Genomic DNA, 18,118 nt, shown 5'->3' on the forward strand with positions numbered 1-18,118 from the left:
TTAGGGAATTGGATCTGTGCTCCAGTTCCCCGAATTAAGCCTGAATGCCTTCCACATACCCCCCAGGCACTGTATAATCCTCCGGGTTTAGCGCTTCCCCTTTGATTATAATAATAATAATTTTCTTCGAATTAGACTATGCAATATATAAGAAATGTATAAAGAAAAAAAAAGTAGCATCGTAATATACCTCCTCACCCATACTGGGTAGGTCTTACTCATACTCAACCATTATCGCTCATACATTTGTTTACTCTATTTTTCAATCTAGCCAAGCTGCTAGCTTCAATAATACTACATAGCAAATTGTTCCACTCATTGGGAAGGCTCCCAAATTTTGCTGGACCCCAAATTGTCAAGAGGCTTTTAATAGTGTTCAGCGTTTCTTATGTGCTGTTCCCATACTTTTGTTTCCCAGTTTTTTAAAATCATTTGCATTACAGGGTGATGCTTCTGAGTAGAAAACTGTGGCGGTGTTACTCCAAGAAGAACCTAACCAAGTTATCTTCCAAGGAAAACTTTATCACGTTAACGTTAAGAAGCTTTAATTAAGCTAAGCCTCGTTATAATAAAGGCTTTAGGTGTTTTACGGCTTCTGTCCTACATTAACCGCTAAGTAATGAGTTACTTATATTAATGGAATACAACACCGACAAGTTCATAAATAAGACATGTGTATCATCTAGGTATCTTTATTCATCACAAAAGTAACTGAGACTTACCTATGACTGTTTTGAGTGTCCTCGGCGGGGACCAGATCCATCTGACTCTGGTGAGGAAGATGTATACTCAGATCCGCTATTTCTGTACCAGTTTCTTCTTCGTCACTTTGTCCCTGTGGAAGATGGCGGAATGGCGTAAAATGTGGCCAATTTGAAGGTAGATGGAAGGACAACAGTATTCTAAATGGGAGTACAGGTGCTATAATTTTTTTTATTTATATTAAGTGCTAACCTCCGTCGCCCTAATGCGAGACAGACACCGAGTTTGTGAGTGCAAGAAATACTATAAAATTACTACAGGGAAGGACGTATAAGACGAAAATGTTGAATACGACCAAAGTCTGGGAAGAATGGAGTTCGTAATTTTGTTATTAATTATTATTATAATATTATTTTATATTATATTAAACACTATACCCGTATAGAATATTCAGCTGGAAAAGTGTCTAGAAGTCTGATATCCTGCTCTTGCAGTCTGGCAGCAAAAAAGATGGAGGCAAGAGCAGTGAAGGCGCCAGAGCCAGAGAGTACTTAGTTATTTATCCCAAGGTAGTCTCTCTCGCAATCAAGATTAACAACCTGTCTTTGTTAGAAGGGAAAAAAGATTAAGAAGAACATTTAGTGAAGGTCAATGGGACTGGTCAAGCTACTAAACGACACCGCGGAGAGTAAGTGAAGTAGCAAAGAAATGAATAAAAGCAAATAACTGAAGTTTATGTTGAGGAAGAGAAACAGAAGAAATATTAGAAACTCAATTAGTAAAAGGGTACTTGGATCATGAACTGTTCAAGGCAGTGGCGTCCATTTTATAAGGTAGCTGAGCGGAGGTCTGCAGCAACTCGAGCATTATTGAGGACAATGGTTGTAAGAAGATTCCAGACAACACTGAGAAGATAGAGTGACCACACTGACGCTGACGGAGGGCAAGAGATGTATCATTCACCAGGGAGCTAGTGGAAACACCTACGCTCCTGCAGTCAAAATGACTGACAAACTGATCAATAATATGCATGCATTCACATTATCAAACTAATGAGTAAGACACATGAGCAACACTTAGGTATATTTAATGCCAACACGTTTCGCCTGTATTACAGGCATCATGAGTCGAATACAGGTCATTAATAAAGGTACCCAAGTGTCACATATCTTACTCGTCAACTTATTAGTATTACATACCATTTACAATCACATGGGCAAAATAAACAAGAGATAAAACGAGTACTACAGATTTCGTTCTAGGAAGACCTCACTGCAAGATACAAATGCAGACTTAATTCATATTGTTTGGTCTGCAAGTGGGTTCCTCAGTGACAGCGGAAATCTTGCCGAGCGAGGCTGTCTTGGGGACCACGTAGCTGGTTGGTTCTTACGAAGTTTGGAGCGCAATTCGAGAAGCCTTATATAAGCGCACGTGATAAAGACCGGAGAATATCAAGGAAATTATAGAAAACAAAGGCACTTTTCTGAGGGATAAATGAAAAATAAGGTTACAACAGTATCGTATTATAAATGACATATAAGTTGATGGGTAAGAGGCATTTGCAACACTAAAGTGCCTTTTATTGTCGAAACGTTTCGATAATAATGATACTTAAATGTCTGCACATGTGTGTTACAAGTGTAACCAACAGTGTGACACTTCTAAGACACAAAGTGGAAGCTAAGTGAGGAGCAGTGCCAAGGTGCCACTAGTGGTAAACTTACCTATCTGCACAACCAGATACAAGCCTACCCACTTGTACCATCAGTGATAGGCCTACCCACCTGCACAACCAGAGGTAGGCTTACCCACCTGCACAACCAGAGGAAGGCCTACCCACCTGCACCACCAGTGGTAATCGTTCCCACATGTACCACCACTGGCAGGCCTAATCAACTGTACTACCAGTGATTGGGATATCAACTTGCACCACCAATGGTAGGACTTCAAACCTGCACCACCAGCAGTAGGGAGTTGGTGGGGTGTGGGAAGAAGTTGGTTGGGTATGGAAGTGAGTTGGTGGGGTATAGGAGTGAGTTGCCGGGGTGTGGGAGTGAGTTGGTCTTGTGTGAGAGTCTATGGGTGCGCTGGTAAAGCGTATCAGAGGGTCGTCAGTAAACACGCTAGCTGCTTCTTTCCCCTGCCCAGCCTTGCGTCTGGCATCCTGCTATCATACGTTTTTAAAGACATACATCACTCTAGCTGGAAGACCATGATCAGGGTAGTTGGCTGCTATGTAAGAAACCCCTAGCCAATTTGCCAGGTCTGATACGTTGCTTGTAAGACCGCGTCGAAATGCTCTGATTAGATTGTGTACTGAGATTGCTACCCTTGTATCGCTGAAGGTTACAGACGTGATAGGTTAGGCTGATTAGGAGGCACTGTGTTGATGCTTAACGGTACTTCGTTTCTCCAAGATTGAGGCTACACTTGTCAATTTTCAAGAAAAGTGACTGCAGTGTTTTAATGTATCCTGCTTTACGACTTTCTTATTAGGAGTGATTTTGTCTTCGTCTCTCAAGGAGCCTATATATATATATATATATATATATATATATATATATATATATATATATATATATATATATATATATATATATACATATATATATGTGGTTGATGATATTTTGTGTCTTATGCCCAAAAATGTAGATATACACCATTTCCTTGGAAAATTAAATAGCTTAGCCCATTCAATAAACTTTACTGTTGAGTTTGAAGAAAATAACTCATTGCCTTTTCTAGATGTTTTAATTATTAAGGGTAATAATGAATTCAAATTTAAAATTTACAGAAAACCTACTAATAACTGTTCCTATGTCCACTATTATTCCTCGCATCAAGATAGAGTCAAACTGTCTGTTTTCTCATCAATGTTTCTGAGAGCTTTACGAATTTGTAGTCCTGAGTTCATAGATGAGGAAATATCCAAAATTTATGAAATAGGTAATGATTTAAAATACCCAAGAAATGTAATTGATAAATCTTTTAAAGTTGCTAGAAATACTTTTTACAATCCAAAAAGGGACAACCAGCCTTATTCAACTAAAAATATGTTGGTTCTCCCTTACCACGAAAACTTGGTTGATATGCCTTCTCTTCTTAAGACTTTTAATATTAAAGTTGTATTCAAAAATCTTGATACAGTAAAAAAAACTTTTGATAAAGAATTCCCCCCAAAATGCTGATGGATGTGTCTATAAGATTCCTTGTAAAATTTGCGATAAAGTTTATTACGGTCAAACTGGTAAAAATCTCGAACTAAGATTAAAACAACATAAATATAGCATTAGAACTGGACAAGATTCCAATGCTCTATTTATTCATGTAAGATATTTTAACCATCCAATTGATTTTCAAAAAGTTGAGAAAGTAGTATCAAGCAAGTCCATGGTCGACAGGAATATAATTGAATCTTGTTTCATAAAAAGCAGTTTTGACAATAATATGAATATTTCCTTTGGTTTATATAAATTAGATCCATTTATAATTAATAGAATTTGGGAAGAATTTAATAATACACTGGACAAATAATCTTTAAAATTTCTTATTTCTTGGGTAGAATAGTTTGTGGGGTGAGTTGTGCCAAGGACCTATCCAAGTTGGGTCGGCGTGCGTCAGGTGTTTAAACCGTTGTGGGATCTGATAGTGAGGTGCCGGCCAGACCCCTTATATAGCTTCCTTGGATGCTTTACTTTCATAGTTCCTTGATAATGTGAGTAGTCACGAAAGCGCTTGGAATTTCTCTATTCTTTCAGAGTGGTTGTTTTGCATATTCTGAAATCACCTGTTTACTGTGATCTTATTGCATATATATATATATATATATATATATATATATATATATATATATATATATATATATATATATATATATATATATGTATGTATGTATATATATATATGTATGTATATATATATATATATATCTTTCAACTTTCAACACACTGGCCGTATCCCACCGAGGCAGGGTGGCCCAAAAAGAAAAACAAAAGCTTCTCTTTTTAAATTTAGTAATGTATACGGGAGAAGGGGTTACTAGCCCCTTGCTCCCGGCATTTTAGCCGCCTCTTACAACACGCATGGCTTACGGAGGAAGAATTCTGTTCCACTTCCCCATGGAGATAAGAGGAAATAAACAAGAACAAGAACTAGAAAGAAAATAGCAGAAAACCCAGAGGGGTATGTATATACATGCTTGTACATGTATGTGTAGTGTGACCTAAGTGTGAGTATAAGTAGCAAGACATACCTGAAATCTTGCATGTTTATGAGACGGACAGAAGACACCAGCAATCCTACCATCATGTAAAACAATTACAGGCTTTCGTTTTACACTCACTTGGCAGGACGGTAGTTCCCCCCTGGGTGGTTGCTGTCTACCAATCTATTACCTATATATATATATATATATATATATATATATATATATATATATATATATATATATATATATATATATATATCTATATATATGTATATATATATATGTATATATATACATATATATATATACATATATATATATACATATATATATATATTTATACATATATATATATATACATATATATATATACATACATATATATATATATATATATATATATATATATATATATATATATTATATATATATATATATATATATATGCATATATATATATATATATATATATATATATATATATATATATATATATATATATATATATATATATATTATATATATATATATATATATATATATGCATATATATATATATATATATATATATATATATATATATATATATATATATATATATATATATATATATATATATATATATATATATATATATATATGGGCGTCACAGTCCTTTTATCTGCCTTTGTTACACTAGTGACTCGAAACTTCTCTTTGGAGAGCACGGAACTGACTCAAGTGAAGGTGTCCAGCAGGGAGACCCTCTTGCCTCTCTCCGTTTCTTCCTGGCTATCAAAAAATTTTGGTCACCGAGGATCTGACTAACGAGCTCAGAAACCTTCGACATGCGAACTGGTGTCCTCCAACAAACACACCATCCAACAAGAAGTCAAAGTTGTTGATCCCACTCACTGTACTCTCCTTAAGCAAATGGAAGCCAAGATCAGTGACAGTGATGCTCAAGATACCTTCAATATTTTCTCCAGCTGCCCATCCCTTCCTAAGCTAACTTACTTTTTTCACAATGCTCTCGTTCTTTTGTCAGAACCAAACTGGGAAACCACAACTTCCTCTTAAAGTACATGCTTGAAAAAGCGCTAAATCTTTCCCTGGACGAATTACATTGGGAGCAAGTCACAATTTTGGTTAGATTAAGTGGACTGGGCATGCGTACAGCCTCTAAGATTGCCCTACCGGTCTTTTTATCATTCAACGGATTCAACGAGCTGGTGAAGGAAATTCTTCCAGAACGTACACACAAACGGACAGGAGTAAATGACTCCAGTTACACCAGTGGTACTAGCATATGGGACACCCTATCAGCACAGACGAAGAAACCAGCTGAAATTTCAGTTCATAAATAATCCACATGATAACGACATACAAAATACTGAGAGGAATCGATAAGGAGAACAGAGACAGGATGTTCCAGAGATGGGACACAAAAACAAGGGGTCACACTTGGAAGTTGAAGACTTAGATGAGTCAAAGAGATGTTAGGAAGTATTTGTTTAGTCATAGAGTTGTCAGGAAGTAGAATAGTCTAGCAAGTGATGTAGTGAAGGCAGAAATCACACACAGCTTTAACAACGAGGTATGATAATGCTTATAGAGCAGGGAGAGAGGACCTAGTAGCGATCAGTGAAGAGGTGGGGCCAGGAGCTATGTCTCGACTCCTGCAACCACAAATAGGTGAGTACACACACACACACACACACACACACACACACACACACACACACACACACACACACCACACAACACACACACACATAACACACACACACACACGCAACACACAACACACACACACACACACAACATACACACACACACACACACACACACACACACACACACACACACACACACACACACACACACACACACACACACACACACACACACACACATTGCCAGACTCACACATACACTCCCCCCTCCCCCACCGACATCTCACTCCTTCACCTGATCCCTCCCATCCCTCTTTCACCCTCCCCCTCCCCACCTCTCCCTCCTTCCCCCTCTCCCTCTCCCACTCACCCACTTGCTTCTCCCTCCTTCCCACATAGCCACAGTTCCTCCACTACCTCCCCCCCCACACTCTGACATACACAATGCTAACCTAACATACAGAATTACATAGGTTTCCCACTCTGAGGCAATCAGGATAAAACAAAAATGGGTTGCCAGAGAGCAACAAGAAAAACCAAGGGACAGGAGGAGGAAACTGCAAAGGAAGATTGGGCAGCAGAGCTCACAAAAAGGGAACATGAATGGGAAAAGAAACTAGAAGAACTTAGCATGAGAATGGAAGAGAGGTTAGACATGGAAAGCAGGAAGTGGGAGGTGCAAGTCAAAGCAGCAGAGGCCAGGATACAGAGTTTAGAAGAGGAACTGAAAAATCTGAAACAGCCTAAAGAACTAAAGAACATTTTGGGATTGACAACAGAGACTGCTACCTCAGCCACAAATAAGGGGACTGTAGGGAAAGAAGGAGCAAAACTGCATGTAGAAGCTCAATCAGTGGAGACTGTAGTAAATGAAAGAGCTAAGCTATATGTGGAGGCCCTAACAGACCACAGCAGAGCCCAGGGAAAGCTGAGAAGGGAAAATGACAGGCCACTGAGCCCAAGTACATTAGCTAGTGAAACTGAAGAAAGGAAAGCTGCAATGGAGGAAATCAAATTGAATGAGGGATACACAGGGATATGCAGTGGGAAGGGGAAACATATGAAGCAAGAAAACAAGGGGAAAAAAAAGCAATTGAAAGCATCATGAAAGCAATAGGAGAAGACGACATGAGCCAGCTGGAAAATTTTCGGAGAATAGGGGGGTTTGTAAAAAGAACCCGGCCAGTGAAAGTGACCTTCAAGGCAGAATCGACTCGGAACAGGATCCTGCAGGAGAAAGCACGATTAAGGGACATGCCGGCATACAGGAAGGTGTATCTCGACCGCGACAGAACACAAGCGGAGAGGCAGAAACAGAGAGAGATGGTACAAAGGCGAAAGGAGGAAAGAGAGGGGATGGAGAAGACAGACAGGAGATCCCAGACACAGGAAGATCAAATACAGCCTCCCTCACAACTTCCTATAGAAGCCTCCCAACCAGGTCAACCCCAGTGCAACCAAACACTCTAAACCAAAACACCCATGCCACATCCAATGCCCCCACCCACTGCATTACAAACTCCACCCCCACAGCAACCACCCATAGTTCCTTATCAGGTCTCCCACTTCCCCAACCCCAATACACCTCCCAGACCACAATCTTAGAAAAGAAGTTGAAGGTGTGGTATACAAATGCAGATGGAATAACAAATAAGTATGAGGAGTGGCACGAAAGAATCAAGGAGACATCCCCAGACATAATAGCACTCACAGAAACAAAACTCACCAGAATAATAACAGATTCAATCTTTCCACCCGGATATCAAATCCTCAGGAAAGACAGAGGGAGGAGAGAGGGAGGAGGAGTTGCACTGCTCATTAAAAACCAGTGGGGGTTTGAGAAAATGGAAGGAATGGATGGCGCGGGCAAAAGGGACTACTTAGTAGGAACAATCCAGTCTGAGGGACATAAGGTGATAATTGCAGTAATGTACAACCCACCACAGAACTGCAGGAGGCCAAGAGAAGAATACGATGAGAGCAACAGAGCAATGGTCGACACACTAGCCGAGGTGGCCAGGAGAGCACACATGGGGGGAGCAAAGTTAATAGTTATGGGTGATTTCAATCACAAGGAGATTGACTGAGAAAACCTGGAGCCCCATGGGGGTCCCGAAACATGGAGAGCCAAGATGATGGATGTGGTACTGGAAAACCTCATGCATCAACATGTTAGAGACACTACCAGAGAGAGAGGACAGGATGAACCAGCAAGACTGAACCTTGTATTCACCTTGAGTAGTTCTGACATCGAGGATATCATGTATGAAAGGCCCCTGGGAGCTAGTGATCATGTGGTTCTGTGCTTTGACTACATAGTTGAGCTCCAAGTGGAGAGAGCAGCAGGAATAGGGTGGGAAAACCAAACTTCAAAAGGGGGAACTACTCAGGCTTGAGGAACTTCTTTCAAGACATTCAGTGGGAGAGGGAACTGACAGGAAAACCAGTACAAGAAATGATGGATTATGTGGCAACAAAATGCAAGGAGGCAGAGGAGAGGTTTGTTCCTAAGGGAAACAGAAATAATGGGAAGAACAGAACGAGTCCTTGGTTCACCCAAAGGTGTAGGGAGGCAAAAACTAGGTGTACTGGAGAATGGAAAAGGTACAGAAGACAGAGAACTCAGGAAAATAAAGAGATTAGCCGAAGAGTCAGAAACGAATATGCATAGATAAGAAGGGAGGCTCAGCGGCAATACGAAAATGACATAGCATCGAAAGTCAAGACTGACCCGAAGCTGTTGTACAGCCACATCAGGAGGAAAACAACAGTCAAGGACCAGGTAATCAGACTGAGGAAGGGTGATCGGGAATTCACAAGAAACGTCCGGGAGGTATGTCAGGAGCTCAACACAAGATTTAAAGAAGTATTTACAGTGGAAACCAGTAGGACTCCAGGAAATCAGAGCAGGGGGTGCACCAGCAAGTGCTGGATGAGGTACATATAACCAAGGAGGAGGTGAAGAAGCTGCTATGCGAACTTGACACCTCAAAGGCGGTGGGACCAGACAACATCTCTCCGTGGGTCCTTAAAGAGGGAGCAGAGATATTGTGTGTACCATTAACAAAGATCTTCAACACATCATTTGAAACTGGGCAACTCCCTGAGGTATGGAAGATGGGAAATGTAGTCCCAATTTTTAAAAAGGGAGACAGACATGAGGCACTAAACTACAGACCTGTATCACTAACGTGTATAGTATGCAAGGTCATGGAGAAGATCATCAGGAGGAGAGTTGTGGAGCACCTGGAAAGAAACAAGTGTATAATTGACAACCAGCATGGTTTCAGGGAGGGAAAATCCTGTGTCACAAACCTACTAGAGTTTTATGACAAGGTGACAGAAGTAAGACAAGAGAGAGAGGGGTGGATCGACTGCATTTTTTTGGACTGCAAGAAGGCCTTCGACACAGTTCCTCACAAGAGGTTACTGCAAAAGCTAGAGGATCAGGCACACATAACAGGAAAGGCACTGCAATGGATCAGAGAATACCTGACAGGGAGGCAACAACGAGTCATGGTACGTGACGAGGTGTCAGAGTGGGCGCCTGTGACAAGTGGGATTCCACAGGGGTCAGTCCTAGGACCTGTGCTGTTCTTGGTATATGTGAATGACATAATGGAAGGGATAGACTCAGAAGTGTCCTTGTTTGCGGACGATGTGAAGTTAATGAGAAGAATCAAATCGGATGAGGATCAGGCAGGACTACAAAGAGACCTGGACAGGCTACAAGCCTGGTCCAGCAACTGGCTCCTTGAGTTTAACCCTGCCAAATGTAAAGTCATGAAGATTGGGGAAGGGCAAAGAAGACCGCAGACACAATATAGTTTAGACGGCCAAAGTCTGCAAACCTCACTCAAGGAAAAAGATCTGGGGGTGAGTATAACACCGAGCATATCTCCCAAGGCGCACATCAATCAGGTAACTGCTGCAGCATACGGGCGCCTGGCAAACCTACGGATAGCGTTCCGATGCCTCAGTAAGGATTCGTTCAAGACTCTGTATACCATTTACGTCAGGCCCATACTGGAGTGTGCAGCACCAGTTTGGAATCCACACCTAGTCAAGCACGTCAAGAAATTAGAGAAAATGCAAAGGTTTGCAACAAGACTAGTCCCAGAGCTACGGGGATTGTCCTACGAAGAAAGGTTGAGGGAAATCGGCCTGACGACACTGGAGGACAGGAGGGTCAGGGGAGACATGATAACGACATATAAAATACTGTGCAGAATAGACGAGGTGGACAAAGACGGGATGTTCCAGAGATGGGACACAGACACAAGAGGTCACAATTGGAAGTTGAAGACTCAGATGAATCAAAGGGATGTTAAGAAGTATTTCTTCAGTCATAGAGTAGTCAGGCCGTGGAATAGCCTAGAAAGTGAAGTAGTGGAGGCGGGAACCATACATAGTTTTAAGGCGAGGTATGATAAAGCTCATGGAGCAGGGAGAGAGAGGACCTCGTAGCAATCAGTGAAGAGGCGGGGCCAAGAGCTGTGACTCGACCCCTGCAACCACAAATAGGTGAGTAGAAATAGGTGAGTACACACGCACACACACACACACACACACACACACACACCACACACACACACACACACACACACACACACACACACACACACACACACACACGCACTGACTTGCTCACACACACACACACACACACACGCACTGACTTGCTCACACACACACACACACACACACACACACACACACACACACACACACTCACTCACTAGCTCACACACACACACACACACACACGCACTGACTTGCTCACACACACACTCGTGCACACACATACACACTCGGGGCCAGGAGCTGAGTCTCGACCCCTGAAACCACAACTAGGTGAGTATACACACCCACTCATTCACACAGTTGATCCTTGGAATTTGACCGCGTCCCCTCACCCCCCCACACACCTTTCCCTCCCCCACAGACCTTTCCCCTCCCCAGCTCTTGCCTTCACTCCTCCCTCCTATCTTTCTCTCTCCCCCTCCCTCGCGTTTCTCTCTCTCATAGCCTTTTTCCCTCCCCTTCCCCCTACTCTCTCTCTCTCTCTCTCTCTCTCTCTCTCTCTCTCTCTCTCTCTCTCTCTCTCTCTCTCTCTCTCTCTCTCCCTCACTCCCATAACCCTATCCCTCACCCTGCTCTCTCTCTATAGGCTTCTCTCTCCATCTCCCTTTTTCTATATTTCTACCCCTCCCTCGCATTTCTCTCTCTCATAGCCTTTTCCCTCACCTCCTTTCTCCCTCTCTCTCTCTCTCTCTCTCCCTCTCTTTCTCCCTCTCTCTACCCTTTCTCTCCCCCTCACATTTCTCTCTCTCCCTTGGTCTTATCCCTCACCCCCATACTCTCTCCTCTCATTCCCTCTTTCTACCCTTTCTCTCTCCTCTCTCTCCCTCTTTCTACCCTTTCTCTCTCCCCCTCTCACCCTCTCCCTCCTCTAGCCTTCTGTCTGTGGTAATAAAAAAAAAAAAAAAAAAAAAATGGGTGGCCCTAGAGGATGGAAAACCAGAGATCTGGTAGACGAACCAGGGAGGAAAGACTGGGAGTTAGAGCTCCAAAAAAGGGAGGAAGAGTGGGGAAGGAAGATAGTAGAGCTTGGTAAGAAAATGGAGGAGCGGATAGCTGAAGAGTGCAGGAAGTGGGAAGTACAGGTCTTAGCAGCAGAAGCTAGGATACAGTGCTTAGAAGAGAAACTGCAAAGCCTGAAACAGATTAGAGAGACAAATGACAATTCAGATGTGACATCAGGAAATTCAATGTCAGGCGCAGACAAGGGGACAGTAAGCAACAACGGAGACATGCCGTACGCGAAGGCCCTATCAGACCCACGTGGGGCCAGGGAAAAGACGAGGAGCACACTAAGATCAAATGACAGGTCCGAAGACAATGAAGGTATGCTATATGCAGAGATTCTAACAGTCAACTGCAGAAGCAAGGGACAGCTGGTCATGAAAGACAGTTCACTGAGAATAGAAGTTTCAGATATGACAGGGACTGAAGGCAAGAACATGTCAATGGAAGGAAATAAAATACCTCAGAGGAAGCTGATGGAGACTCAGTGGGAGGAGGAAAGGGCGAGGTCAGTTTTTGTGTACAGGCTCCAAGAAGCCAAGGGGGACAACTTTGAAGAAATAAAACAGGAGGAGAAAAAAATCATTGAAGGCATCATGAAAACAATAGGTGAGGGCGATATGACCCAGGTGACAAATTTTCAGAGAATTGGGTGGTTTGCGAGTGGAAGGATACGGCCTGTCAGAGTAACTTTCAAGGAAGAATCAGTTTGAACCAGGATTCTGCAAGAGAAAGCAAGACTGAGGGACAAACAGGGGTACCAGAGAGTATACCTCGACCGCGACAGAACACAAGAAGAAAGGACTACACTGAAAGAGAGGGTACAGAGACGCAAGGAGGAACGAGAGGCAATGACGAAGATGAGCAGGACCCAGACACAGGAGGAAGGGCAAACACACCCCACAGAATCTCCCACCAAAAGACTCCAACCGCGACATTCCCAATGCAACTGAGCAACCTATACTACAACCCACTCACTGTTCCCTCTGCCACCAACCCCCATATCACAAATCTCACCCCAACAGCTGTCCCTTATGTGCATTCTGACCCCACCCCCATCATCACAAACCCCACCTACACTACAGCCCCATATAGGCCCCCAACAAGGCTCTCGCTCCACCAACCCCAATATTCTTGCATGACTACAATGATAGAAAAGAAACTGAAAGTTTGGTACACAAACGCTGATGGAATAACGAATAAACATGAGGAGTGGAACGAAAGAATCAGTGAAAAATCCCCAGACATCATAGCAGTCACAGAAACAAAACTCGCTGAGACAATAACAGACACAATCTTCCCAATGGGATATCAGATCCTGAGGAAAGATAGAAGGAGTAGAGGGGGAGGAGGGGTTGCACTGCTCATAAAACACCGATGGGGATTTGAGGAAATGGAAGGCATGGACATGATTGGAGAAAGAGACTACATTGTAGGTACAATTCAGTCCGGAGAACATAAAGTAGTCATTGGAGTGATGTATAACCCACCACAGAACTGCAGGAGGCCAAGAGAGGAGTACGAAGAAAACAACAGGGTGATGGTGGACACACTGGCTGATGTGGCAAGAAGAGCTCACTCGAGCAGAGCAAAGTTACTGGTAATGGGCGATTTCAACCACAGGGAGATCGACTGAGAAAACCTGGAGCCACATGGGGGTCCTGAAACATGGAGAGCCAAGATGATGGATGTGGTACTTGAAAACCTCATGCATCAACATGTCAGGGACACAACCAGAGAGAGAGGGGAGGATGAGCCAGCAAGACTGGATCTTGTGTTCACCCTGAGCAGTTCAGACATTGAGGACATCACTTACGAGAGGCCCCTTGGAGCTAGCGATCATGTGGTTCTGAGTTTTGATTATATAGTAGAGTTACAAGTGGAGAAGGTAACAGGAACTGAAGGGGACAGGCCAAACTATAAAAGGGGGGACTACACAGGTATGAGAAACTTCCTGCAGGAGGTTCAGTGGGACAGAGAAATGGTAGGAAAATCAGTAAACGAGATGATGGAATATGTGGCAACAAAGTGCAAGGAGGCAGAGGAAAGGTTTGTTCCCAAGGGAAACAGAAATAATAGGAAGACCAAAACGAGTCCTTGGTTTACCCGAAGGTGTAGGGAGGCAAAAACTAAGTGCAACAGAGAATGGAAAAGGTACAGGAGGCATAGGACCCAGGAAAACAAGGAGATTAGTAGAAGAGCCAGAAACGAGTATGCACAGATAAGGAGGGAGGCCCAGCAACAGTATGAAAACGACATAACATCGAAAGTCAAATCTGATCCGAAACTACTGTATAGCCACATTAGGAGGAAGACAACAGTCAAGGACCAGGTGATAAGGCTGAGGAAAGAAGGTGGAGAACTCACAAGAATCGATCAAGAGGTATGTGAGGAGCTCAACACGAGATTTAAGGAAGTATTTACAGTAGAGACAGGAAGGACTCTGGGGGGACAGATCAGATGGGGACACCAGCAAGGAATACACCAACAAGTGTTGGACGACATACATACAGATGAGGAGGAGGTGAAGAAACTGCTAAGGGACATCGATACCTCAAAGGCAATGGGACCGGACAACATCTCCCCGTGGGTCCTTAGAGAGGGAGCAGATATGTTGTGCGTGCCACTTACCACAATCTTCAACACATCCCTGGAAACTGGGCAACTACCTGAGGTATGGAAGACGGCAAATGTAGTTCCCATTTTTAAAAAAGGAGACAGAAAAGAGGCACTAAACTATAGACCTGTGCCACTGACGTGTACAGTATGCAAAGTTATGGAGAAGATTATCAGGAGGAGAGTGGTGGAGCACCTGGAACGGAATAAGAGTATAAATGCCAACCAGCACGGATTCATGGAAGGCAAATCCTGTGTCACAAACCTTCTGGAGTTTTATGATAAAATAACAGAAGTAAGACACGAGAGAGATGGGTGGGTTGATTGCATCTTCTTGGACTGCAAGAAGGCCTTTGACACAGTTCCTCTCAAGAGATTAGTGCAGAAGCTAGAGCATCAGGTGCATATAACAGGAAGGGCACTGCAATGGATCAGAGAATACCTGACAGGGAGGCAACAACGAGTCATGGTACGTAATGATGTATCACAGTGGGCACCTGTGACGAGCGGGGTCCCACAGGGGTCGGTCCTAGGACCAGTGCTATTTTTGGTATATGTGAACGACATGATGGAAGGGTTAGACTCAGAAGTGTCCCTGTTTGCAGATGATGTGAAGTTAATGAGGAGAATTAAATCTGATGAGGACCAGGCAGGACTTCAAAGAGACCCGGACAGACTGGACACCTGGTCCAGCAAATGGCTTCTCGAATTTAATCCTGCCAAATGCAAAGTCATGAAGATAGGGGAAGGGCACAGAAGACCACAGACAGAGTATAGGCTAGGTGGACAAAGACTGCAAACCTCACTCAAGGAGAAAGATCTTGGGGTGAGTATAACACCGAGCATGTCTCCGGAAGCACACATCAATCAGATAACTGCTGCAGCATATGGGCGCCTGGCAAACCTGAGAACAGCATTCCGATACCTTAGTAAGGAATCGTTCAAGGCACTGTACACCGTGTATGTCAGGCCCATACTGGAGTATGCAGCACCTGTTTGGAACCCGCACTTGATAAAGCACGTCAAGAAACTAGAGAAAGTACAAAGGTTTGCGACAAAGTTAGTTCCAGAGCTAAGGGGAATGTCCTATGAAGAAAGATTAAGGGAAATCGGCCTGACGACACTGGAGGACAGGAGGGTCAGGGGAGACATGATAACGACATATAAAATACTGCGTGGAATAGACAAGGTGGACAAAGACAGGATGTTCCAGGGAGGGGACACAGAAACAAGAGGCCACAATTGGAAGTTGAAGACACAAATGATTCAGAGAGATATTAGGAATTATTTCTTCAGTCAGAGTTGTAAGGCAGTGGAATAGCCTAGAAAATGACGTAGTGGAGGCAGGAACCATACACAGTTTTAAGACGAGGTTTGATAAAGCTCATGGAGCCTGGAGAGAGAGGGCCCAGTAGCAACCGGTGAAGAGGCGGGGCCAGGAGCTGAGACTCGACCCCTGCAACCACAAATAGGTGAGTACAAATAGGTGAGTACCACACACACACACACACACACACACAAACACACATATATATATATATATATAATATATATATATATATATATATATATATATATATATATATATATATATATATATATATATATATATATATATATATATATATATATATATATATATATATATAACATTCCCAGAGGACCGCTTTTACAGGAGTGAGCGTGGAAGGGAAGGAGAGGGTACCGGAAGTGCTCTTAGGCACAACAGTGCCCATAGCCAGAAATAGGAATATTATAGCGTTAGAAAAAATCCCGCAAGCAGTGATACTGTAATAGCCTAAACGATATTAACATGACAATAATAAAAAAAATCCGTCACATTCCGCTATGACATCAATAACTTTACATATAGAAATATATTGTCAGTGATATAGAAGTCACTGCAATTATATCCTCCACGTGACAACGTGTCCATTTTAATTACAAGAGAAAACAGTACCATATATAGGGGAGACTTCTAAAAGTTAATTAGAGGAAACTAGGCTCATTAAAATAAACTCATTAAGAAAGCTGGCCACAGATATTCATCCCACAGTAATTCTGAAGCAAACTCTGGTTCAACCTTCAGAAACTGCAGGAAAAAGATTTTAGGTCCTAAGTCCTCAGTGTGACCCTACATTTAAGACAGTCTGATGCATTCGTTTGAGTTCAGTTTTAAACTGTGTACTGTTGCCTCAACTTAAAATGCATCTAATTTGAACAGCCCATCACTGATATTGTATAAGGACTGCCTATCATGCTTAATAATTGCCGATTCTACAATATATTCCTTTGAAGCCAGGAGGAACAATGGAAGATGACCTTTGCTTCTGACCAGTTTGCTGGGTTATTACAACCACAATTAGGTGAGTACACACACACACACACACACACACACACACACACACACACACACACACATATACATATATATATATATATATATATATATATATATATATAGATAGATAGAACTGTTATAGGGACCCTCATCCTCAGAGAAAAGAATAAACTTGCTTCAGGGAAAGCTCAATATTCTCCCTGAAGCTGTTTGAGAATTTTCTCCTACCACCCCCTATATTTTATATATATATATATATATATATATATATATATATATATATATATATATATATATATATATATATATATATATATATATATATATATATATATATATATATTTTATTTAAAGACAAAATACATTGACAGAACATTCACAAAACTACGATACAAAGTAAAACAACATAGGTAACTCAGAGCTACATCTCGAATACTTCGTCCAGCTCCCCGGCGGTGGGCCGCGTGCCCAGAATGCTGCAGGCATTTCCTCTCTGGATCGCAACACTGAGTCTCTGGAAGAGGAAGCTGGTCGCCCTGTGGTCCTTTGTTTCTATGATGAGCTTTTCACCCAGCTCTATTAGGAACTTTAGAGCACACTTGCCCCATGCTCCAAGGGTCTCTGACCCTATTGGGATGAAGTTATAGCAAGCGGGAAGGTCTTCATATTTGCAGATCTTCTGAGTCTCCCTGTGGCTGGCAGCTCCACCCCCTTCCACTACGGAGTATGGCAAGTAGGTGTCTGCCAATGTGGCGGCACATGTGTAGTCCCAGGCAATCTGCTTTCCATCCTTCTAAGGTAGCATAGTGGCTCCATCAGGACGCTTTAGACTTCCGTCAGACTTCTGCACTTGGGGCTCCCGTTGAGCTGGGCAACGGGCTGTGGCGAGGCTTCTCTTTATGATATTATTGACCTCCTCATGCCTGGCATACTTCCCTTCTGCTGTGTGACACACGAGACCATGAAGTCCGAATTGATCAGCTGTCACCCTGCCGCAAATTCACCTAT

At 42.5% G+C, this 18,118-nt stretch overlaps 1 protein-coding gene across 1 annotated transcript in view; it reads right to left on the reverse strand.

Moving 5' to 3' along the window:
* The window catches only part of LOC128685429 (Na(+)/citrate cotransporter), a 154,416-nt gene that overhangs the window by 65,641 nt on the left and 70,657 nt on the right, over nt 1-18,118 (reverse strand). The window contains exon 5 of the mRNA XM_070083087.1: nt 723-835. Within this exon, the coding sequence (XP_069939188.1) occupies nt 723-835 (113 nt within the window). The remainder of the gene's footprint in view (nt 1-722; nt 836-18,118) is intronic.

This window comes from Cherax quadricarinatus, chromosome 8 (genome assembly GCF_038502225.1).
Source record: "Cherax quadricarinatus isolate ZL_2023a chromosome 8, ASM3850222v1, whole genome shotgun sequence".
NCBI classification, from domain to species: Eukaryota; Metazoa; Arthropoda; class Malacostraca; order Decapoda; family Parastacidae; genus Cherax; species Cherax quadricarinatus.